Here is a 25,772-nt window from a genome sequence, read left to right as displayed (position 1 = left end):
GTGGTAGCTCAGTGACAGAATGCTTAACTAGCATGTGAGCCGCTAGGTTCGATCTTTAGCATTGCACAAAAATCAACAAATAAAATAAATACATGCTACCCATCTACAACTATAAAATTATTTTTAAAATAAAGCATTAATATACAACAGAGCAGAGGCCTCTTTTGACTATTATTCTATATTATAAGAACATTTAACATGAGATCTACCTTCATACCAATTTTCTAAATATATAATATAGTATTGTTAATTATGTTGTGCAGTTTGATTTCTAGGACAAATTCACCTTGCATAATTGAATTGTCATACCCTTTAACTAGTAACTCCCTTTTCCCCAGCCAACTCCATTCCATTCTCTTCTTCTATGGTTTAGAATAATTTAGAAGGCTCCTATAAGTTGAATTATGTAGCATTTCTTATTTTATGTCTAGATTATTTCATTTAGTACAATGTCTTCCAGGTTCATTAAAGTTGTCACAAAGGCAGGATTATTCTTTCATTTTAAAACAATAATATTCAAATACATGCATTTATAGTTTTAGCCATTCACCTGTTGATGATCAATTATATTGCTTACATTCCTTGACTATTGTGAATAATGCTACTATGAACATGGAGTGTAGATATATATTTGGATTCTGATCTTTTAAAATTATATATTGAAAAATAATGTATATATTATGGGGTAAAAAGTGAGGATATAATATATGTCTACAATGTATAATAAGTAAATAAAGCTAATTAACATATTTATCTCCTCAAATACATCACTTTTTAGTATGAATATTTTAAATTTACTGTCTTAGCAATTTTAAAATCATAGTATATAAGCAGATCTCAAAAAAAAAAAAAAACATTTCTCTTTTCTAACTGAAACTTTGTACCTTTGTACCAACATCTTCAATCTCCCAGTCTACCAGTCTGTTTTGGTGCCAATTCCCTAAGAGAAACAATTATTATATCTGGTTTTATTAGCATGATGTTTTAAAATTCCACACATAAGTGCAACATTTGTCTTTCTATGCCTGAATTTTTTCATTTATCATAATGTTTTCTAAGGTCATCCATGTTGTACAGAATGAAAATATTTCCCTCATTTTTAAGGAAGAATATTATAGGGTGTGTATGCATATATTCACATTTCTTTATCCATTATAACATTGATGGACACAGATTAGTTGCATAAGTTTGGGTTTGTGAATAATGCTGCAATAAACATAGGAGTACCAATATCCTTTCTACATAGTGATATAATTATCTTTGGATAAATACCCAGAAGTAAAATTGCTAACCATAGGGTAATTCTATATTTAGAGTTCAGAGGAACAATCACACAATTTTCCAGTGACTATACAAATTTACAGTTTTCCCAACAGGGTCCAAGTCTTGCCTTTTACTATATATTCATCAGTATTTACCTTTAACTTTTTATAAACAATCAACTGATAGGTGTAAGGTAATATACAACTTTAACTTTCACTTGCCTTATGATTAGTGAGTTGAGCATGTTTTATGTATCTTGGGTCATTTTTATATATTCCTTCAATAACTTCGTGTTAAGTGTTAGTGTCTGTAAACAAGTCAAGATGGCGCCTGGCATTTTGCCAGAGGGAGTGGTTTGTGAAGTAATGCCAGCCAGCCATTAAGTGTGGAGATTCCTTATTGGTTGACTGCTGTATCTAGTTTATGTTAATTAAGATAAGCTGTGTGTGATGTATATATACCCCTCCTGTCCTACAATAAACGGCTCCCACTCCTGCTGTATCAATGTACACAAGTTGCTCGTCACTCCCCCGGTTATTTTGCTGCAGCCAGACTGCGGCAGTTAAGGACTTGCCTATTTTTATTTTTTATTGATTTAAAAAAAAATAAATGACAACGGAATGCATTATAATTCTTATTACACATATACAGCACAAAATTTTATATCTCTGGTTGTAAATAAAGTATGTTGACACCAATTCATGTCTTCATACATGTACTTTGGATAATGATGTCTATCACATTCCACCATCCTGGTGCTAATCCCCTGTTCTGTCCCTTTCCTTCCCACCCCTCTGCACTATCTAGAATTCATCTATTCCTCCCATGCTCTCCTCCCTACCCCACTATGAGTCAGCCTCCTTATATCAGAGAAAACATTCGGCATTTGTTTTTTGGGGATTGGTTAACTTCACTTAGCATTATCTTCTCCAACATCATCCATTTACCTGCAAATGGCATGATTTTATTCTCTTTTATTGCTGAGCAAAATTCCATTGCGTATATATGCCACATATTTTTTATCCATTCATCCACTGAAGGGCATCTAGGTTGGCTCCACAATTTAGCTATTGTGAATTGTGCTGCTATAAACATTGATGTGACTGTGTCCCTGTAGTATGCTGTTTTTAAGTCCTTTGGGTATAGATGGAGGAGAGGGATAGCTGGGTCAAATGGTGGTTCCATTCCATGTTTTCCAAGGAATCTCCATACCGCTTTTCACATTGGCTGCATCAATTTGCAGTCCCACCAGTAATGTATGAGTATACGTTTTTTCCCCACATTCTTACCAACACATATTGTTGTTTGTCTTCATAATGCTGCCATTCTGACTGGAGTGAGATGATCTCTTAGAGTGATTTTTATTTGCATTTCTCTAATTGCTAGAGATGATGAACATTTTTCAAATATTTGTTGATTGATTATATATCCTCTTCTGAGAAGTGTCTTTTCAGGTCCTTGGCCCATTTGTTGATTATTGTTGTTTTCTTTTTGATGCTTAGCTTTTTGAGTTCTTTATATACCCTAGAGATTAGGGCTCTATGTGATGTGTGAGGGGTAAAAATTTGCTCCTAGAATGTAGGCTGTCCACCTCACAGATTGTTTCTTTGGCTGAGAAGAAACTTTTTAGTTTGATTCCTTCCCATTTATTGATTCATGGTTTTAATTCTTGCAGTATAGGAGTCTTATTAAGGAAGTTGGGGCCTAATCCCACATGATGAAGATTAGGACCTACATTCTCTTCTATTAGATGTAGAGTCTCTGGTTTAATTCCTAGGTCTTTGATCCAATTTGAGTTGAGTTTTGTGCATGGTGATAGGGGTTTAATTTCATTTTGTTGCATATGCATTTATAGTTTTCCTAGCACCATTTGTTGAAGATGCTATCTTTTCTCCAGTGCAAGTTTTTGGCACCTTAGTCTAATATAAGATAATTGTAATTTTGTGGGTTAGTCTCTGTGTCCTCTATTATGTACCATTAATCTACCAGTCTGTTTTGGTGCCAATACCATGCTGTGTTTTTGTTACTATTGCTCTGTAGTATAGTTTATGGTCTGGTATAGTGATACCACCCTGCTTTACTCTTCCTGCTAAGGATTGCTTTAGCTATTCTGGTTCTTTTATTTTTCCAGATGAACTTCATGATTGCTTCTTCTATTTCTATGAGGAATTCCATTGAGATTTTGATCATAATTGCATTAAATCTGTATGGTAGTATGGTCATTAAGATAATATTATCAGTGACAAATCTTCTCACAAGGAAATGAGGAAAACTTGTGAGAAGATTTGTCACTGATATACAAAAATGCCTTTGATTTATGGGTGTTGATTTTATATCCTCCTGCTATTTGCTGAACTTATTTACTAGTTCTAGAGGTTTTCTGGTGGAGCTTTTTGGGTCTTCTAAATATAGAATCATATTATCAGCAAACAGTGCTAATTTAAGTTCTTCCTTTCCTATATATATCCCTTTAATTTCTTTCATCTAATTGCTCTGGAAAGTGTTTCAGCAACTATGTTGAATAGAAGTGGTGAAAGAGGGCATCCCTGTTTTATTCCAGTTTTTATAGGGAAGGCCTTTAATTTTTCTCCATTTACAATGATGTTGGCCTGAGGCTTAGCATAGATAGCCTTTCAATGTTAAGATATGTTCCTATTATCCCTAGTTTTTCTAGTGTTTTGAACACGTAAAGGTGCTGTATTTTGTCAAATGCTTTTTTCTGTGTCTATTGAGATGTTCATATGATTCTTATCTTTGAGTCTATTGATGTGATGAATTACATTTATTGATTTCCATATTTTGAAACTATCTTGCATCCCTGGGATGAATCCCACTTGATTATGGAGCATAATCTTTTTGATATGTTTTTGTATTTGATTTGCCAGAATTTTATTGAGAAATTTTGCGTCTATGTTCATTAGAGATATTGGTCTGAAGTTTTATTTTTTTTGGATGTGTCTTTGCCTGGTTTTGAGATCAGGGTGATATTGGCCTCACAGAATGAGTTTGGAAGTGCTGCCTCTTTTTCTATTTTCTGATATAAATTGTAGATTATTGGTATTAGTTCCTCTTTAAAGGTCTTGTAGAACTAGGCTGTGTATCCATCCAGTTCTAGGCTTTTCTTGGTTTGTAAGCTTCTGATGGCATCTTCTATTTAATCACTTGATATTGGTCTGTTTAAGTTGTGTATATCTTCCTGACTCAAACTGGGCAAATTGTATGACTTAAGAAATTTGCCAATGCATTTAATGTTTTAGATTTTATTGGAGTATAAATTTTCAAAATAATTCTAATTATTATCTGTATTTCCATAGTGTCTGTTGTGATATTACCTTTTTCATCATGTATGCTGGTAATTTGAGTTTTCTCTCTCCTTTTTATTAGCATAGCTAAGTGTCTGTCAATTTTATTTATTTTTTCTAAGAACCAACTTTTTGTTTTGTATGGCTTTTTCAGTTGTTTCTTTTGTTTCAATTTCATTGATTTTAGCTCTAATTTTTATTATTTCTTGCCTTTTAATGCTTTTGATGCTGATTTTTTCTTCTTTTTCTAGGGCTTTTATATGTATTGTGAGGTCATTTATTTGTTGATGTTTTCTTCTTTTAAGGAATGAACTCCATGCAATGAATTTTCCTTTTAGTACTACTTTCATAGTTTCCCAGAGATTTTGATATTTTGTGTCTAATTTACCTTTAAGAATTTTTTAACCTCCTCCTTGAAGTCTTCTGTAACCCATTATTCATTCAGTAGCATATTGTTTAGTCTCAGGTGATAGAGAAATTTTTATTTTTTGTTTTGTCATTGATTTCCAATTTCATTCCATTATGATCTGATAAAATGCATGCTAGTATCTCAACTTTTTTGTATTTGCTAAGAGTTGCTTTGTTGTGTATTATATGGTCTATTTTAGAGAAGGATCCATGTGCTGCTGAGAAAATAGTGTATCCACTTGATGCAGGCTGAAATATTCTAAATATGTCAGTTAAGTCTAAGTTATTGATTGTATTATTGAGTTCTATAGTTTCTTTATTCAACTTTTGTTTGGAAGATATATCCAGTGGTGAAAGAGGTGTGTTAAAGTCACCCAAGATTATTGTGTTGTGATCAATTTGAATCTTGAACTTGAGAAGAATTTGTTTGATGAACATAGCTGTACCATTGTTTGGGGCAAAAATATTTATAATTGTTATGTCTTGTTGGTGTATGGTTCCCTTGAGCAGTATGTAGTGTCCATCTTATCCCTGTTGATTAACTTTGGCTTGAAGTCTACTTTATTTGATACAAGGATGGAAACTCCTGCTTGCCTCGGCAGTCCATGTGAGAGGTATAATTATTCCCAACTTTTCACCTTCAGATTGTGTATGTCTTTTCCTATCACATGAGTACAGAAATATTGAATTCTATTATTATCTAAAATATAATCAGTAGTTTTGTAAAAAGGTTATAGTTTCTGATGGTGGACAATGAACTGGGGGTGGTGTGTAGGACGATATATGCTAAGGGGGAAAGCTGTCAGGGTACAGAGTTAATATATCTTTGAAAATGTGAAAGGGAAATCTACTGAAGAGGGTTGGTAGTAAGAGAATAGACAGGAAGTAATTAAGAGTACACAAGTGTGTGGTAATATAGTAGAGTACATAAAACAAACACACATATATATTTAGAAAAATACAGGATGTTAAAATAGTAAAATTTAGAGGGGGAAAGAAAAATGAGAGAAGAAAAAAGAGGGGAAAAGGCATATACAACACCTCCATAATGTATTATTCAGATGACTCAGTCCTCAAAATCCTATTTCATGCAAAGTTCTTGGTTTCACATATGTTTGGGATTTGAGGACTGGAGGATAGAGGGGTAGAAGAGAAAGAGAAAAAATATATACTCAAAAGAAGAAACCAGGGTTGTTGCTAGTTTTAGAGATCCGTATCTTTTCTCTTCTCATCCAATATATGGGGTTGTCTGTTTTAAGCTGGTGTCTTTGTCCTCAGTATGGTGTAGGTAACCAGGGTGGGAAAACTAGTCCTGGTATAGGGCATCTGGAAGGGAGCGCCACCTGCCAGTCTCTGCAGGGAGACTGCACCACACGGGTCTCTTTTTGGGACCACTTGTCTGACTTGAGTGCCCCATATTGTCTCCCTCTCTTGCCTGGAGATTTCCCAGCTCCTGGTCTCTCTGTTAGGCTCCAAACTTTAGTCTTATCCCCTCACTTAGCAGTTCCCACCTGTGGGACCTCTCACACCCAGGCTCACACCAGGTGGACTGCACCCTGGCACACTGCATACCTGCCAAACTGGGAGCCGTTTTTGTGTTGGGTGGTCACTGTGCGAGTAATCACCACTGGGGAAGTGGAGGAGTTGGATACCTGGTACCTGGCCATATGGAGATCTGATCTTAGAGCTGCCCTCACCAAATATGGTGAGAAAGGTTATCTAAGATGGAGTCAGTCTGCTTCCAGTGCCAGGGTGTCTGGTGAGGTAGGGGGAGCCAGGCAATGGTGTTGTGCTGTGGGTAGGTAGTAGCCGAGTGATCTGCGTGGGAGCGGAGCACAGTCTGGAGTTCTGCAGAGGTGCTGATAGGTGATTCTTCTAAGCTGAGTGAGAGGCCTGTGTGGGCTAGAACTATGGGCTTTGGGTTTCAGCAGCCAGGGATCTGGATTCCTGCTTGAATGCTGGGCTCTGAGCCCTGCAAGGGGGTCACAGTACTGGTGATTTCTGTGGAAATCTCTTACACTCTCTGAGATGCAGTATTCTAACTAGGTAAGATCTGGGTCATGGAGCAACACAGGATGCTGCCTCCCTCTAGCCCGCCATCTTGGAATCTCCCTGAAATATTCACATTTCTAAATGTCAAAATTCTGAGTTTGGGGTGGTACCATTTCCTCCAGTGGTGGTTGCAGGGCAAGTCCTTCCTCCCTTTGCCTATTTTTAAATGAATTATTTGTGTTCTTGCTATTGAGTTTTTTTTTTTGTGTGTGTGTGTGTGTGTATGTGTGTTCACTATGTAATTTGAATGTTAACCATTTATTACATATATGGCTTTCAAACATTTTCACCCATTCTACAGGTTTTCTCTTTACTGTTGATTGTTCCTAGGTTGAGTAGAAGCATTCCACATTGATAAAATCCCATTTGTCTATTTTTATTTTGTTGCCTATACTTTAGTGTTCATATTCAAATAATAATAATAAATGCCCAGACCAATGTCTTGTAGATTTTCTCTGTATCTTATAGTAGTTTAAGAGTTTCAAGCATTACATTTATGTCTTTAATTCATTTTGTATATATTGTAATACAAGGATCCAAATAAATTCTTTTGAATGTTAACATACAGTTTTTCCAGTGTCATTACTATACTTTCCCAATTGTGTATTCTGTGTTCCCTTCTATAAGATCAGTTGACCATAACTGCATATATAAAATTGAGGATCTCTATTATGCTCAATGGGTTTATATATCTATATTTATGTACTATGTTATTTTTATTACTACCAGTTTGAAATATAGCTTGATGTCAGGTAGGGTAATGCCATCAGTTTTCTTCAACATTGTATTGGCTTGTGGTTTTATATAAAATCAAGGATTTGTTGTTGTTGTTTCTGTGAAAATCATGATTGGAATTTTGATGGGGACTGCATTGAATCTTTAGATCTCTATGGGTAGAATGGACATTTTAATGTTATTAATTTTTCAATTTATGAACAGGTTATTTTTTCTTTTTTGTAGCTATTGTAAAGGAGCTTATTTTCTTTATTTCCCCACATTCTTTATTGGCGCATCATAGTTGTACATAATGATGGCATTTGTTCCACATTCAAACATGCAGACAATATAAATGTAACAATGTAAGTTGGCCAATATCATTCCCCAAATACTTCCCACCTCCTTCCCCTCCTCCCACCCTTTGGTCTCTTTTCTCTACTGCTTTGCCTTTGATTTTCATGATATCTAACTCCACCTGTCTTTTCCTTTCACCTATCTAGCGTCCACATATCAATGAAAACATACAACCCTTATCCTCTGAGTTTGACTTATTTCCCTTAACATAGTGGTCTCTAGTTCCATCCATTTAAATGCAAGTTACATAATTCAATGTTTTTATTGCTGAATAAAACTCTGTTGTGTATATATACCACATTTTCTTTCTCCAGTCATCCATTGATGGAACTCTAGGCTAGTTGCATAGTTTTTCTGTTGTTAATTGTGCTTCTGTAAATATGGGGATGAATGTATAACCATGCCTAGTCTTTTGAGGACCCTCCATTTTGGGTTTACATAGTGGTTCTACTAATTTACAATCCCACTAACAGTGTATAAGAGTTCCTTTTTCTCCTCATCCAATCCAACATTTATTAAATGTATTCTTAATGACTGCCATTCTGACTGGTGTGAGATAAAATCTCAGCATAGTATTGATTTGCATTTCCCTAATTGCTAATGGTGTTGAACATTTTTCCATATATTTTTGTCCATTTGCATTTCTTTTTTTGAGAAGGTTTGTTCAATTTGCTCATTTATTAACTGGTTTATATGAATTTGTGGTACAAAGCATTTGAGTTTTTTATATAATCTAGATATTACTCATCTGTCTGAAGAGAAGCTGGCAAAGATTTTATCCCATTTCATAGATTCTCTCTTCACAATCTTAATTATTTCCCTTGCTATGAAGAAGTTTATTAATCTGATGTTATCCTATTTACTAATGCTTGGCATTATTTCTTGAAATTTAGGTTTCCTATTGAGAAAGTTGTTGCTTGTGCCTATATGCTGAAATGTTGACTCTATGTTTTCTTCTAGGAGATACACAGTATATAATCTAATCCCTAGATCCTTTATCCATTCTGAGTTGAATTTTGTGCAGGGTGAGAGGACTAGTTTCATTCTTGTACATATGGTTCCCAGTTTTCATATTACCATTTTTCAAAAATGCTGGGTCTTTTCTCCAATGTATATTTTGGCATCTCTATCAAGGAAAAAATGACTGTGTCTTTGTGGGTTTGTCTTTTTGTCTTTTATTCTGGTCTATGAGTCTATTTTTATGACAGAACCATGCAGTTTTGTTACTATATCTCTGCAGTATAATTTGTTTTGTGATACATCCAACATTGCTTTTGGGGGCTTAGAATTGTTTTTTCTATTCTGGGTCTTTTATCCTTGCAAATGAATGTTAAGACTATTTTTTCCCAGTTCTGTAAAGAATGTCATTGGTATTTTGATGGAGATTGCATTTGATCAATATATTACTATTGATACCGTGCCCATTTTAACAATATTAATTTTGCCTATCCACAAACATGGGTGGTCTTTCCATCTTTTGAAGGTTTCTTCCATTACTTTCTTCAATATTGTATTAGTTTCATTGTAGAGGTCTTTGACTTCCTTGACTAGATTTATTTCTAGGTATTTTTGAGGCAATTGTGAATAGAATTGTTTTCCATATTTCTCAGCAGATTCTTTGTTGATATATATGAAAGCAATGATTTTTGTATGATGATCTTATAACCTGCAACATTGCCATATTTGTTTATTAGTTACAGCAGACTTTTGGTGAAGATTTTTGAATCTTCTATCTACAAGCAATAATAGTTTGACTTCTTTCACTCAAATTTTTATTCATTTTATTTCTTTTTCTTGCCTATTCTCTGGCTGGAATTATTAGGACTATATGAAATAGAAGAGGTGAGAGTGGACATCCTTGTCTTGCCTGAGATTTTTAAAGAAAATGTTATCAGTTTTTACCTCTTTACTATGATATTGGTTTTTGTATTTTCATATATAGCTTTCATGATATTAAGATAGGCTCCTTCTATCCTGAGTTTCTTCAATGTTTTATCATGGGAGCTGAATTTTGTCAAAGGCCTTCTCTGCATCTATTGAATTGACTAAGTAATTTGATCCTTAATTCTATTTATAGGATGAATTACATTTTTTGATTTGCATACATTAAACAATTCTTAAATCTCTGGAATAAAACCAACTTTGCTGTGTTGTACAGTCTTCATAATATATTGTTGAACATGATTTGCTAATATTTTATTAAGCATTTGGGCTTCTAATTTCTTTATGAATATTGGTCTATAGATTTATTCCCTTGCTGTGTCCTTATCTGCTTTTGTGACAAGTGTGATCCTGGTTTTACAGAATAAATTTAGAAGTGTTCCTTCTCATTTTATTTTATGGAATAATTTGTGGAGTATTGCCATTAGTTCTTGTTTAAAGATTTGGTAGACTTTAGCTGAGAATCTTTCTGTTCCTGGGATTTCCATTTTTGGAAGGTTTTTTACGACTGCTTCTATCTCATTTCTAGTGATTGTCTGTTTAGGTTTTCATATCTTCTTGATTCAGTTTTGGCAGTTTTTGTCTAGAAATATATCTTTATGGCCTAAAATATTTTCTATTTAGAGAAGATGCTATGAGCCACTGAGAAGAACATGTATGTAGCTGTTGTTGGATGAACTATTCTCAGACGTCTGGTAAGTCCATTTGATTTCTAATTTTTTCAGATCCAAAAAGTCTTTACCCAGTTTACATCTGGATGATCTATCTAATGGTGAGAAAGGCATGTTGAAATTACTCAGTATTATTACTGGGTTCTATCTGAGGCTTCAAGTACTATATCTTTTAAGTAATTAGTTACACCTACATTTGGGACATAAATATTTAGTATTGTTTATTGTTGTTGGGTTGTTCCCTTTACCATTAGGGGAAGTGACATTCTTTGTCTCTTATGATTTATTTTGGTTTGAAGTCTGCTTTGCCAGATATGAAAGTAAGGTACTCCTGCTTGCTTTGTGGCTCCGTTCACATTGTAAATCTATTCCCATTCTTTCACTTTCAGCCTGGCTATTTTTGCCTGAAAGATACATCTATTGCAAACAACACAAAGCCAATTTGTGTTTTTCAATACATTCTGCCACTCAATGTCATTTAATTGGAGAAGTGAGATTAATTACATTTAATGTTATTACAAAGAGATGTTTAGTAATTCCTGCACTTTTGACTTGTTTATAATGTTTAATTTGGCCCTGTTTCTAATTTGTCTAGCTACTTTTCAAGTGAGATTTGTACATCTTGGAGCTCTGGGGTTTGTTTATGATTTCTTCTTTGTAGGTTATTTCCTAAAGTTCTGCAGTACCAAGTTAGTAGCCATGAATTATTTTAGTTTCTGCTTATCTTAGAAGGTTTTTATTTTTTTCTTTGATTTTTAAGGATAGCTGTGTTGGATAGTAGTCTTGGTTGTCAGTTATTTTATTTCAGGACTTGAAAGACATCATTCTAAGCCCTTCTGCCTTTTAGAATTTGGCTCAGAAATCACAAGACATTCTGATTGGCTTTCTTCTAAAGGTCACCTGACAGTTTTCAATGAGGCTTTTAAAATTATCTCCTTGTTCTATATGTTATTAATGTTAAGTATAATGTGTCATGGAGAGATTCTATATAATAATATAATGTGTCATTGAGAGGATCTTGTCTATTTGGGTTTCTGAATGCAACCTGTAATATGGAAGTTCACCTCATTCTCAAGGTTTGGAAATTTTCTGTTATTATTTGACTGAAGAGGTTATGAATTCCCTTAGCCTGTATTTCACAACACTCCTCAATTCCAGTGATTCTTAATTTTGGTCTCAAAATTTATCCTAGAGTTCTTATATATTCTGACCATGGTGACATTTTTTTTCTTTAATACTGTCTGAATGTTCAAAGCTAGCCACTCTGCTTTCTAGCTCTGAGATTCTGCCTTCATCATTGTTTACACTATTAGGGAGACTTTCAACTGAAAATTTTGATTTATTGTGTCTTTCATTTCCAAGATTGCTGTTTGGTCTTTGTGTTAATTCTCTCTTTTTGATGTAGCAATGGGTGTCTGTAGGTTGGGCCTGGAGGCCCACCCCTGTTTCTACTTGTGGCCTGGTTGTTGGTTTGGGTTTTATCTCTTCAATCCTTTGTACCAAAGTATAGCTCAAGATCAGATGTTATTAATTTATGTGTTGAGCAAGGTGCAATGTTTGGGTTGAGTTTTTTCTAACAGTTGAGTTTTTACCTATGAACTTGTATTGTCCCTGTAGGTTCCAAGAACCTCACAGAATAGGACAAAACAAACAATAAAACCAAAGCAAACAATATATAGCATTAAAATAAATACTCAATTCCTTCCATGACACATGCAATATTATTTACCACAAGAAATAGGAATGGTAGGGTCAACAATTGTGAACAGTAAAAACAATATCCGTGGACTATATCCAGCTTAGAAGAAAACATCAGTAATCAGCTATGTCAACCACAGCACGGGGCCAGAGTTATATAAACCAATTTGTTTTAAAATATGGTAAAAATACAGTTATTAAGAGAAAAGAAAATGTGACAAGAAGATAGAAATGTATTTATGATTTTAAAAAGGAAACAGAAAATTCATAGGAAATGTAGCAAGTAATGTTTATAAGGAAGGAGGAAAAAAGTAACAGAGGGAGGAAAAGGAATAAATAGAATTTAGCTTTTTGCAGGAGAAGAAAAGACTGAAGAGAAACAAAAGGAACACACAAATGAAAATAATGCAAAACAAAACCAAAATATAAACCCCCCCAAACTCTAAATCTCTAAAGACAAGGAAAGGAAAAATAACTACATTAAAATACTAAAAATGAGAAGAAACAGATATGTATGTGTATGTATTTCCCAGAACCAATCAGCACAGCAAGAACTCTCAAACATACACACACACACAGAGACACACACACACGAGAGGGAGAGAGTTCAAAATGATTCTTAATGAAAAATGACAATGCTATCTCCAATGAAGTTCAAAACAGTCAACAATAATGGATAGTCATTGCCTATTCCCAACATTTTTTTCTCTCTAATTTTCCTTGAGGTAGGTACTGAGAGAGAGAGCACAAAAGCTCTGGAGTTATTAACGCCTTCCTCTTTTTGTGTTACTCTCTGAGCTGCCAGCTGGAGTGGCCTGAGACTGAAACTATTTGAAATAAGTCTCAAGCCTTCCATCTCACCAATTATGAGGTAGGGTAAAATGGTAAGTATTGTTCAGTTCAGTTAGAGTTTTATCTACACAGATCAGGTATGTGTACTTCCAAGGTGGAGCTGCTGCAGAGTTTTATGAGTGGAGTTCCAGCAAGTTTGGCTTCAGAGGGTTTGTTCTGTGGCATCTGCTATGGAGGTTAGATCAGCACACTTCTGGGGTCTGGCAGTTGCTGATCTCTGCAGCAGTGTGGATCTCAGGAGCCTCCCAAGAATTCTACTTTTGGGGGTAGGGTAGTCAATCCTCCACACACACTGTTGTCCACAAATACTGCCTTCACAGTCTTAATTCTTGAGTGTATTCACACCCACCTCTTCATATTACTCACTTGCTTTACCTGGTTACATAAGCTGCCAAATTCAAATGAGAAGTTGTGCTCCTCTTTGCTTTTCTGATGTGAGTTCTCCTGGTAGAATATTTCTGTACCCTTTTCACTCACCTTGTGCTAGGTAAACCCTAGATCACATAGTAGGCAGTGGCTGGGACAGTGTGGCAGTGCTCAATGATCTCCCATCTCCAGAAATAACAGCTGCAGCATGGCTGCTTCAAGATGGCTTCCACCTCAGCTCTCAACAATAGTTAAAAAGACAGAGAGCACTTTTTATCATGTGTGTGCAGCACAGCCTCTGGATCAGCTAGCTTCAAGCTTCTTTTCTGATCTTGAGGGTTTTTTGTACCAAATCTGTGTTTTTCTGTATGTTCTTTCTCCTCTTTGTTGAACCACCACCCATACTGTGGATGGTGCAGCTATTACTAGCTTGACTTCAATGTATTCTTTCTTCTTTAATATACCTAATTTTAAAGTCTCTAAGACACTATGACTGTCCAATATTGAATTTTAGTTAAGTCTCTCTTTCAGCCACCTCACTTAGGTTGCAGTTCTCCCAATGCTTGAATTCTGAGCCATAGAGCAACTAGGAATGCAGCCTTTCTCTACTTCATCTTCTTTAATCTCTCAAGGAGATTATTTTCTTGAATTCTTTTTTGTCTAGCTCTATTTTAGTGTAGAGAAACACTATTGACTTTTATAAGTTCATTTTGTATCCTTCAACTTCCCAAATTGGTCTATTAGTTCTTAAGGACTTCCAAATATATGATCATGTCATCAGAAAACAGTGTCAATTTCATTATTTCCTTTCCTATTTGGATACATTTTTTTATTGACTAATTCCCCTGGCAGGGACTCCCAGTAATATGCTAAGTTAAACTGAGTAGATCACACATCTTTTTTTCTTGTTCTGACCTTAGAGGAAAAACTTTCTAATTTATCACTAAGTATAACGTTAACTGTGGACTTCTCCTATATGGCCTTTATTTTGTTGAAGTACTATTCCTTCAGTGCTGAATTTCTTGAGATTTTTCTTCTTTAATTATCACATAATCATTGTATTTATGGGTACAGCATGATATTCCCATTCATGTATGCAATGTATAATGATAACGTATAACTATCATCTCAGAGATTTATCACTTCTTTATGTTGAGAATATTCAAAGTCCTCTCTTCTACCTACTTTGAAATATTTAATTACCTCTTGTCAAGCACAATTAACCCACTGTGGTTGGAAGCATGAGAAGTTATTCCTCCTGTTCAGTTACATACCTGTACCCATTAAACACACTCTCTCCATCTCTCCCACACTTCCCAAATCCCAATAATCACTATTTAGTCTCTACTACCAGGGAATTATTTTTTTAGTGTCTACAAACAAGTAAAAACACGCAATATTTGTCTTTATGTTCCTAACTTATTTCACTTAACCTAATGTTCCATCTCTGTTGCTACAGATGACAGGATTCCATCCTTTTTGCTGGACTAATTGTGTATATTTACCACATTTTCATTACATATTCATTCTTGAATAGATATCCTTGTTTTTTTCCATATCTTGGCTATCTATAGCCATAATAAAAAATCAACACAACTGTTCAAAATAAAATAAAATATGGCTAATAAGAATACAAAACTCATGCTTCACATAACCAGTCATCAGGGAAATGCAATTTCAACCACAACAAGATGTCATCTCACCCCAATTACAATGACCATAATAAAAAACACAAAAATTAACAAATTTTGGCAGGAGTGCAGAAAAAGGGGAATTCTTATAAAATTTTGGTGGTGCTGTAAACTAATACAACCATTATGAAAAACAATACAGAGGTTTCTCATTAAAAAATTAACAGAAGTATTACACAGTACAGCAAACCTACTAATAGATATTTATCCAAAGGAAATGAAATCAGTATGTCAAATAGAATTTTTATCATGAAAGGATGCTGAATTTTGTCAAATGTTTTTCTGTACCTGATTCAGATAATATTTTTAATTTCTATTAATGTGATTGGTCCCATTCATGCGTTTTCAGATGTGGAATCAACTTTGCATTTCTGGAATAAATCCCACTCCATCATGGTGAAGGATTCTTTTAATGTGCTGTTAAATTCAGTTTCTTAGCAAATTTTTGAGATTTTTGCATTTATATTTATCAGGGATACTGGCCTGTAATTTTCTTTCCTTGCAACGTCCTAATCTGGTTTTAATACTTAGTTCATGCTGGACTCATAAGGGCATTGGTGGTATTTCCTCCTTAAAAACTTTTTTTTTCTGGAAGAGTTTGAGAAGGAATGGCAACAGTTATTTTTTTTACTATTTTGTAGAATTCCTCTGTGTAGCCACTAGGTTCTGCAATTTCCTTTCATAGGAGACTTTTTATTACAAACTCTTTACTAGTTATTGGTATGCTGAGATTTTCTATTTCTTCATGACTTATTCTTAGTAGTTGCTATGGTTTGAATATGTGTCCCCCAAATTCCCCCAAGTTCCTGTGCTAAATGCTGTTTTACAGACTATGGTTCTATAGGGAGGTAGAGTGACCTACTGGGAAGAATGTTGATCTCTAGGGATGTGCCACTGAGTGGGATATCGGAACACTGGTACCTTCCTGCTTCACTCTTTGCTTCCTGGCTTCCAGGCAGTTTCCTTCAATATATACTCACACCATGGTATAATGAATGCCTCACCATAGGCCCAAAAGCAATACACAACTGACCATGGATTAAAATCTCTGAAACAATGATCCAAAATAAATCTTTCCTGCTTATAAGTTGTTTATCTTAGGTATATGTTATAGTAATTGAAATCTAACACAGTATGTTACATATCAATTTATCCATTTTTTTTAAGGTTATCCAATTTGTTGTTGTACAAGTGTCCATAGTAATCTCTATTATCCTTGTATTTCTCTGGTATCAGTTGCAATATCTTCTCTTTCATTTCTGACTTTATTTGAATCTTCTCTCATTTTTTCTTATTCTACCCCAAAAAGTGTTGACTTTATCTTTACAAGCTAACAACTTTTATTTTTGTTGATTTTTCCCTGTTTCATTTATTTCTGCTTGACTATTGCTTATTTCCTTTCTTTGGTTAACTTTGAGATTTGTTCTTGTCTAGAAAGTTCCTTGAGTTTTTATGTTTGCTAGTTCATTTAAGATCTATCTTTTCCTTAGTATAGGTATTTGTTGTTATAATTTTTTCTCTTAAATCTGCTTTTGCTGTGTCCTACAAGTTTGGGGTATATTGTGTTTGCAATTCCTTTTGTCTCTATACATTTTGATATCTCTTTTGAATTCCTATTTTAAGCATTGCTTGTTCTGGATCATATGGTATTTAATTCCCACATATTTATGAATTTCCCAAGATTTCTCCTGTTATTGATTTCTACTTTTATACCATTGTGATCATAAAAGAAATTATATTATTTCAATCTTCTTATATTTGTTCAGACTTGATTTCTAGTCAAATATATGATGTATTTTGGAGAATATTCTGTGTGTACTTAAGAGGAATGTGTATTCTGTTGCTGTTAGATGGAATGTTCTATATGTGTCTTGGGTTCAATTGTTGCTAAAGTGTAGTTCAAATCCAAATTTTTCTTATTGGCTTGTTATATGGATAATCTGTCTATCCATTGGTGAACATGGGAAATTGAAGTCCCCTGTTATTATTGTTTTATAATCTATTCATTTTAGTTTTACATATTTGAGTACCTTTTAAATTTTAACTAGGTATGTGTGTGTATAATTATATTTTCTTTATTAATTGCCACTTTTATCATTATATGAGGTCCTTCATTAAAACTAGAGACAAAATTTTAATTCAAGCCTATTTTGTCTGATATAAACATAGTTCCCCATCTGTCTTCTGGTTTCCATTTATGTGGAATATTTTTCTATCTCTCCATTTTCAGTCTATATGTGTCCTTAAAAATTGAGTTGATACTTTTATATGCAGCATATAATTTTTAATCCGCTCAGTCACTTTGTCTTGATTGGCTAGTTTAATCCATTTACATTCAAGGTCACTATTGGTATATAATGATTTACTACTGCCATTTTGCTAATAGTTTTGTAGACCTTTGTTCCTTTCTCCCTCATGATGGTCCTCTGTAACTCCTATAAATTTTTTTTTATTCTTTTTATTATTCTTGTGCTCTTATTATTCAGTCATATTAAATGTTCTGTCTTTGGAGTTAACTGATTACTTTTCCTGTGATTTTTTTTAATATCAGCAATTTATTTCTCCCATTTTTTAAATAAAACTTCTCATTTTGGTTGTGTATTGCTTTCTAATGTTCATTCAATTTTTATCTGTGGGTCCTTGTAATTCTTTGAACTTCTTTAAGAAGTCTTTTCTGAATTCTTAGCCATCTGATTTACCTCAATTTCTTTAGGATTCATTGTTAGAGTGATATTAGTTTCTTTTGGAGGATTTATGATTTCCTGAATCTTGGTAACCATTGTGTCATTACATTGGTGTCTGTACATTCAAGGAGAGTGTCACCTCTTTCAGCATTGTGGGTGTTCTTTGGCAAAGGTGGACCTTCATTACTCAGTATAGCCTATGAATCTGGATGGATCAGATGGTAATGACACTGGTCAGGCAAAGTTTTCTATTGGGTTCACTAGTTGGCTGGGCTACTGACTTTTCTGTTAGATTCTGTTGTTTCTGGCTGGGATTCACTGCCCAGTAAGTCCACTTGCTCAGTAGCATCATCAGGTGAAACTCTTGGGCACTGTCATCACCTTTGATTGGTACGAGTTATGGGGTATATTCCTTGGCCATAGATACCACTATTTGAGTTCTGTAACTGGATAAATCTACAGGCTAGTACTCATGGGTAGGAAGTCACTTCTCATGAAACAGAAACAGAGGTTGTACATATTTCAAAAGTATATTTGAGGCTTGCTTCCTTTCTTGGTCAGAATCTTGTCATTGTCTCTATGACTGAACCAAAGTGCTATTTATTCACCCATTTGGGGGCAGGTTTAGTTCCTTTGTTCTGCAGAAATGCTCTGTAGCATCCTTCTGCCTAGATAGGGATTTGCTGAGCTTTGAGACTGAGCATAGCTAATGTTTGAACTCCTGAATCAGGCAGATCTAGTTCCTGTGCTTTGGCAAAATGTGCTGTACCAGGTACTTCCCTGCCTGGATGGGGTTATAGAGTGGGCTTTGAGTCTCTGTGCTGAACCACTATTTAGACTCCTGACTTGGTCAGTCTTGTCCCTATGCTCTTCATTAATACACTGTGGTGGATATCTGTCTGCCTCAGTGGGGCCTGGTGACAAACTTTGAGGGTAAATCAAGTAAAGATTAGACAATTAAATACCTTTTTCATGTACAAGTAGACCCAAGCAGCTATTAAAATCAGTGTTAAAGAAGATACAACCATCCACTTCCAATATAATATCTATATCTATGGGTGCTTTTAAAGAATGAGGTTAAAACTCGCATTTCACTGTAGACATGAATATAAATAAAACCCTATACACCAAAATGCTTTACACATTGATCTGGGAAAGATACTTTCCCTTGTATAATGAAGAAACACACTGTTCTTTCATATTCACGAAAGAACCTCCTTCCTCTTCCAACTGGTCTCAGTCTTTTCTGACTACCCATTTCCATAAAGAATGAACTCCCTCTAAAATATCTACAGATATCTACAAAATATTTCATCCAAATATTCGTAGGACAATAAAGCATAGAAACTGACACCCCTATCACTCTCTTGCCCAATCTTCTTGCTTTTCATTTATTCATAGCATTTTAAGTGCTATTAACTGATATATTGAACATTTATTTATTTTGTTTTTTATTTACACCCTTCTAAAATGTAAGTTTCCTATCACATTTTGTCTATTTTATTTCCTGCAATAAGCTCAGTGCCTATAATAGTGCCTGGAATCCAGCAGGTGGCTCAAGAAACATTTGATTCATTGACATTTTTGATTGAGAGAAAAAGAGATCATGCTATTGCTGCTGTCTCTCGCTCTCCCAAGTCATGGAGGAGGGGGGGGGGAGAGAGAGAGAGAGAGAGAGAATGAGAATGAATTTCAAAGATTGTCAATAAACATAGTTAGAATTTTTGGCAGAAGACCTATACTTTTAGCCCTCCAGCCCATTATCTTGTTTGCTTCTTTCCAACACAATAGAAAGAGCCTCCATGAATTTTCAACATTTAATGTTTCCTGAAAGTGTCATAGGTACAAATACACATGGATTCTGTGTAATATTAAAAGATAAAATAGTGGACCACTTGCTTAAAGTAAGCCTCTTGGCCCAGACCTCCCTACAGTGTTCCTCTTAACATTATCCATGGCTGGGGTTGTGGTTCAGTGGTGGAAAGCTCGCCTCACACGTGCGAGACCCTGGGTTCGATCCTCAGCACCACATAAAAATAAATAAGTGAAATAAAGGTATTGTGTCCAACTACAATTAAAAAAATAAATATTAAAAAAACATTGTCCATTTGCCAGGTTGGCCCCTTTGGCTCCATTTTAACTCCAAAGTAGTCATCCCACCAGGGTCTGCATGACATCTACCTGCCTCCCACTAACTTAAAAAGTGCACTGAAAGGAAGAGGAACTACTTTAAAAATATAAGCTGATAATTCAGAGGTCTTGCTGACCCCTCACTTCTCCAGCACTAATTACGTACAGGGGGCAGAGATTTGAGAATAAATAATAACAAGTGGAGCTGCTGGCTAGCCTGGCCTCATCTTGCTATACTGATTTGTCTTGAATAACTCATGATGGGATAGAGGGAGAAAAGAACCTATTGATGGATTTTGTTTAGTTTGTATTTGTTTGTTTGTTTCTCTGGTCACTTTCTCATGGGAAAATCTGGCAAAGGGAATGAAAAACAATGTGGTGTTTTGGTCTGAATTTTGGCTAAGGAGGCATTTCCATAAGAAACGAAAAAGTAAGGTTTATTTTTCCTTTATCTTCTGATCCACACTAGAAATGGTTTCACTTCTCACTCTGGATATTAGATAAAGAAATAGGTAAGTCCTGATAGAGGGGTAGCACTCAGTCTCCCTTATGAACCCACCATTTTTCTCTCTGCCAAAGACCAGGCCACAGCCATTTGTAATATGATCCTTAAACAGACACTTATCATTCAGTTCTAGATTTAACACTGAATGCACCTAGGCAATGAATTTATTATTATAATAAGCTATGTTAAAATAGAATCTCAAGATTACCAGGGCTTTAAAGGCAATTGGCTACCAAAATACTTCCTATGCCCTCCTTACCTAGTAATTGTTCTACTTCTATAAACAGGATGATCATTATCTCGTAAGACATGTTCCATTGTTCAACAGTTTTACTGTTTAAAAGGAAAAAGAAATTCTTCCTTCTGTTCAGCCAGAATGACTCCCTTTCATATTTACATTTTACCTTATAGTGCCACATAAGATAAGTGTAGTTTTACTTTTTCAGGATAGAAACATATTAGAGAGAAAGGTGTCCAAAGTTATGTTCTATCATGATCATCATAATACCCATTCCGCAGATATGGAAATTGGGAATGAAAGTGGTTCATTGGAACACACTAACTTGGAAGTAAAGCCAATATATTTCTGGGGATGCATCTACTTGTCTTGTAACATCCCAAACAGTCCCACCAGCATATTCTGTAGGGATATGGGAAAAGAGAGCACAGCTAATGATTAAACCCTTGGTCTCTTAACTGCCTTCAAAAGGGACTATTTTGGTTCAGAAAACCTCTGAATTGACTTTATCTAATAAAGTTATATGTCTAATGCATTGGTTGATTGTCAGTGTAATGAAAAAAGAAAGAAAAGGAAAAAGCAGGCAACATGATCTTGAGAAAATAAAACCCATAGTTTTTGAGCAGATACTCTAGGAAGCATAAGTGTTACCAGGTTTTTGTTTTCCTCATTACTCACTCTTCACATATCCATTTGATTAAATCCTGAGAGTGGGTTTAACACACAGGATCATACATGAAATAAAAGTAATGTGTGTAATTGGGAATTTTATTCCTTGGTCTGACTTTGGCCTTCATTTTCTGGTTTGGAATAGCCCTCAGTCTGTTTCTAGTTACCTCACTTTATATTGAAAATAGGGTATCTTGGAAATGATGGTGCCCAAAATATGTTGCCAAAGTAGTAATGACTAACAATTTTAGCAGACATCTGAGATGGAAGAGAAGGAAAAAGATGAAACATCTCTTCACTTCATGTCATTATTATGATAGCCCTGTGAAGAAAGTACCCTGGTATTCTTTTTAATGATTATAAAATTGATGATCATAAGGGAAAAGTGATTTGCCTAAGGTCACTTAGCCAGTGGGGACTGAAGACAGAGTAGGTATAAAAATTGGTTCTAAGCCTATCATTGCCTTCTCTAACTGCCCACCTGATTGCTAGAGTGTTAAGTGATAAACCTTAATTGAGAGGCTAGCAGAGAAAACAAAAATCTCCATAGTGCTTACCTCAGTATCCAGATTGGAAACACTTAACTATGACAATTATGTTGGTAATGGGAATAGTGGTAGTTAGTGATTTTAAATTTTTCAAATTTATATATTCTTTTGATATTGGAAATCCAGTTTTATAGGAAACATTCATAGGTAAGAAAAGATAGACAAATGACAAAGATGGTCTATGATCAATACAAAAGAAATAAATGCTGTACTAGTTTCGGGGAAGCATTCCTCCTTCCCTCCTCCAATCCAAACCCTTTGCAAACCAATGGTATTGATAAAGGAGGGATGAAGAGGTATAATCATAGAGACAAATGAAGATCCAGAAAACTTCTTCTCTTATTTTGGTCTCTAGTGAACCAAGAATTTTAAAAAATGAGGGAAAGGGCCGTCCTATCCAAGAATGGCTCTTATTCCTCATGGACCCCACCATTTGCTCCCCCATAATCAGAAGTTCATAGGTGAAATGTAAGATAGGCTAAATATAAGCTAGGCTAAAGCGCTGACTTGCCACTCTGGTAAGCTAAAATCATTGGTTTTCAAGTCAGATAGCAAGAGCTATGACAATAATCTACTGATATTATTTTGTCATACTTTTGAAGGAAACTATCAGAGGTGGCTCTTAGATGGGCCATGGGAAACAACATGTTACTCTTCTTTAAGGCATTTTTAATGTAGAAAACCAGGCAGTTGATTTTTGGCTCTCTGCACCGCAAATAATATTTTCTTAATAAGAAGATGCCAATTTTGAGGATCTCTGATAACAAAAAATGACAGATAATTAATTCATCTGAGCCCTAAAATTGCTATCAGCATTAAGTGCCAAGCAAGAACTCTAGGTAACAAATAGGCATTTCCAAAATCTCTGTCTCTGCATAGCTGTGGTAGTTACTATCTGACTCTTGCATTAAATATCTTTTCTAATAGCACCAAGAAAGGAACCTAGAGCTGTTGCATAGATCCAAATCCCCAAAACTCACCATTGACAATCAGTTGTACAGTTATGTTTTTGTAGAGGCCATGCTTGGTATTGCTCAGGGCAAAAGTGTAGTTTCCAGCATACTTTACATTAACTTCCAGGATTTTAAGTCTGTAGTTTAGAGTGTCCAGCTGGAAGGTATGGTTTACTGGGAGTGGTTTTCCATCTTTGAACCTATAAGGCATGAGAAAGGAATGATAAATACAGTGTTGGTCTTTAGGACATACAACCCTCTTCCCATAGGCTTATGCTTTATCATGGTCAACAAAGAGAAGCAGAGCAATGGAACCCATTTCATCAAATTTCCTGGCTGTTGCTGGGCATTGTGACACATGCCTGTAATCCCAGTGGTTTGGGAAGCTGAGGCAGAAGGATTGTGAGTTCAAAGCCAGCTTCAGAAACTCAGAAAGGCCCTAAGCAAATTAGTGAGATCCTGCATAAAAACAAACAAACAAACAAACAACAACAACAAATATATATATATATATATATATATATGTGTGTGTGTGTGTGTGTGTGTGTGTGTGTGTGTGTGTGTGTGTGTGTGTATACATGGCTGAGGTTGTATCTCAGTTGTTAATCACCCCTTGGTTCAATTGGCTGTACAAAAAAAAATTAAAAATTCCGGTTGGAGCATCTTAGTACAGTCACACTGGAAGTAAAAGATTAAAACTATCTCTTTCCTTTCTCCTAATGGTTAAATCTTTGGAAAGTATTCCCACACATGCATCCTACATTTCCATTTCCTCACTTCTCATCAATTCCTTTATGTTGTAAAATCAAATTTTCCTCCACATCATCATTTTGAAATCATCTTTTCCAAGATTCCCATCAATGCCCTAAATATCAAAGCCAGTGGCCTTTTTGCATTAATGACCTTCAGATTTCCTGGGATACCTGACCTCAGAGACCAAGTTTTTCTCTCTTAGCCTATTTTTTTTTCTTTTTATTTTTTTTAAATGGAATGCTTCATGAATTTGCATGTCATCCCTGTGCAGGGGCCATGCTAATATCTGTATCATTCCAATTTTAGTATATATGCTACTGAAGTGAGAACTCTCTTAGCCTCTTGAAACTGTTCTAATCATTATTTCTCTCTTCTTCACTGACTTGTCTTTTGTTTACTTTCCCTTTTAATATATGTGTTTCCTGTAAACACTTAAAATACTTAAGCAAACAGATGAGAGAGAGAGAGAACTGAGATATTTAGATCAGAACCTACAGGTTCTGCTAATAATCTGGATTTAAGGTACTGTGAAAATATTTTTCAGTAATTAATAGTAGGAGCATAATAAATGCTTATAATTGCCCTCAAGTATATATGTGTTTATGTATGGATAGGTACATAGATAAGAATACTCTGTATTGTGTCTTGGGCTCTTATCTCTGCGTATTCTGCCTATATGTATTCATTTAACACCTGCTGATGACTCTCAATTTACCTCTCCAGAACCTAGCTCTAGACCCATATTTCAAAATGTTCCTGGAGGAAATTCTCTAAATGAATTTATCATGGTGTTCCTCTCCTACACCCTCACACTAGCTTTTCATCCAAATGAAGCACAGGTTGTTAATAACACAACCACTCTTACATTTAACCAAATGTGAAACCTATGAATTACTTCAGATTCCTGGGCTTAGCTTCACATATCTAACTGGATATTAAACCCTGAGTATTCTGCCTCTTCAATTTTCCCCAATTTCATTCATTCTTATATTCCCATTTCCTCCTGCTTATTCATGTCCGCAGCATGTCTCACATAACTCTTGTCATAAGCCCCTATAGCAGTAGCTATTTCTTCTTAGCCTTTCTCCATTACCATCGTAAATTCATAAAGCCATATTAATCTTTCTAATGCTTAGCTTCAAATCTATCCCTCCTTACTTCATAACTTTGAGGGTTCTCCACTTCCTACTAAAGTAAGCAATAAAAAAGTACAATATTTATTTTTCTTGTTAAACGTCAGAACTGTTGTGTAATATAAGTATAATCACTCAGATTTTATATATGAAGAAACTGAAGCTTGGAGAGTTTATTAATATGCCTGGTAACTTGAAAAAGAATTAATTACATGTCTGCCTCATGGAAATTCCCATATTGTTTCCACCTCACCATTTCTTACCCTGATGTTCAAGGACCTGTACTAGGATGGGTAAGACCATCTTTAAGAGTTCTTCAAAACCTTAAGATTCTGTAATCCCATAATGACCTTGGAAATTTTTCCAGACTTGTTCCCTCCTTTACTTTCAAAGAGCAAAACTCATTTTCTCAAACATAGGGGATATAAAGAGTAGTAAAAGAAAATAATCAAAGAAACCCACCTCTTCTTGGGAACAAGGAGATAAGCCCCAGTTTCTGAAATTGGGAGTGCCCCAAAGGGTAGGGTTAGGATTAATTTATTTTCCAGAGTTAATGTATTCCTGAGTTCCCAATGCCAAATTAAAGGTCTAGTGGAAGGAGTAATTGTTAAGGGTGAGGTTTAGCAGACACAGGAATAGAGAACCTTAGAAAAGAAGGCCCACTTACCAGGTCACATTGGGGCGAGGGAAAGCATCCACTCTTACTCCTATTTTGAGCATCCTTTGCCCAGCTGTCACCTCATAAATGCACCTTCTTTTGCATCTCACATTGAGGAATGATTTTTCTGGAATCAGAAGAGGTATGGTATCAGAGGGATAAAGTAAAACTAAATCTTAATTTTGT

The 25,772-nt window shown here is 35.1% G+C and overlaps 1 protein-coding gene and 1 non-coding gene across 6 annotated transcripts in view; both read right to left on the bottom strand.

The window, feature by feature from the left end:
- LOC124090050 (vascular endothelial growth factor receptor kdr-like) overlaps positions 1-25,772 on the bottom strand; it is a 303,001-nt gene that overhangs the window by 181,251 nt on the left and 95,978 nt on the right. For all 5 annotated transcript variants that reach the window (XM_058578313.1, XM_058578318.1, XM_058578317.1 and 2 more), the window contains 2 exons: positions 25,596-25,713; positions 23,070-23,242 (listed from right to left, as the gene is read on the bottom strand). In XM_058578313.1, coding sequence (XP_058434296.1) covers positions 23,070-23,242; positions 25,596-25,713 — 291 coding nt within the window. The remainder of the gene's footprint in view (positions 1-23,069; positions 23,243-25,595; positions 25,714-25,772) is intronic.
- On the bottom strand, positions 24,022-24,125 carry LOC124090077 (U6 spliceosomal RNA). Its single transcript, XR_006850942.1, has one exon. It is a non-coding gene; the product is annotated as a U6 spliceosomal RNA (small nuclear RNA).

This window comes from Marmota monax, unplaced genomic scaffold (genome assembly GCF_021218885.2).
Source record: "Marmota monax isolate L192 unplaced genomic scaffold, Marmota_monax_Labrador192_F-V1.1 WCK01_AAM20220418_F8-fsc00134, whole genome shotgun sequence".
NCBI classification, from domain to species: domain Eukaryota; kingdom Metazoa; phylum Chordata; class Mammalia; order Rodentia; family Sciuridae; genus Marmota; species Marmota monax.
Note: the sequence above shows the minus strand (reverse complement) of the source record. Positions and strands in the feature narration are given on the sequence as shown.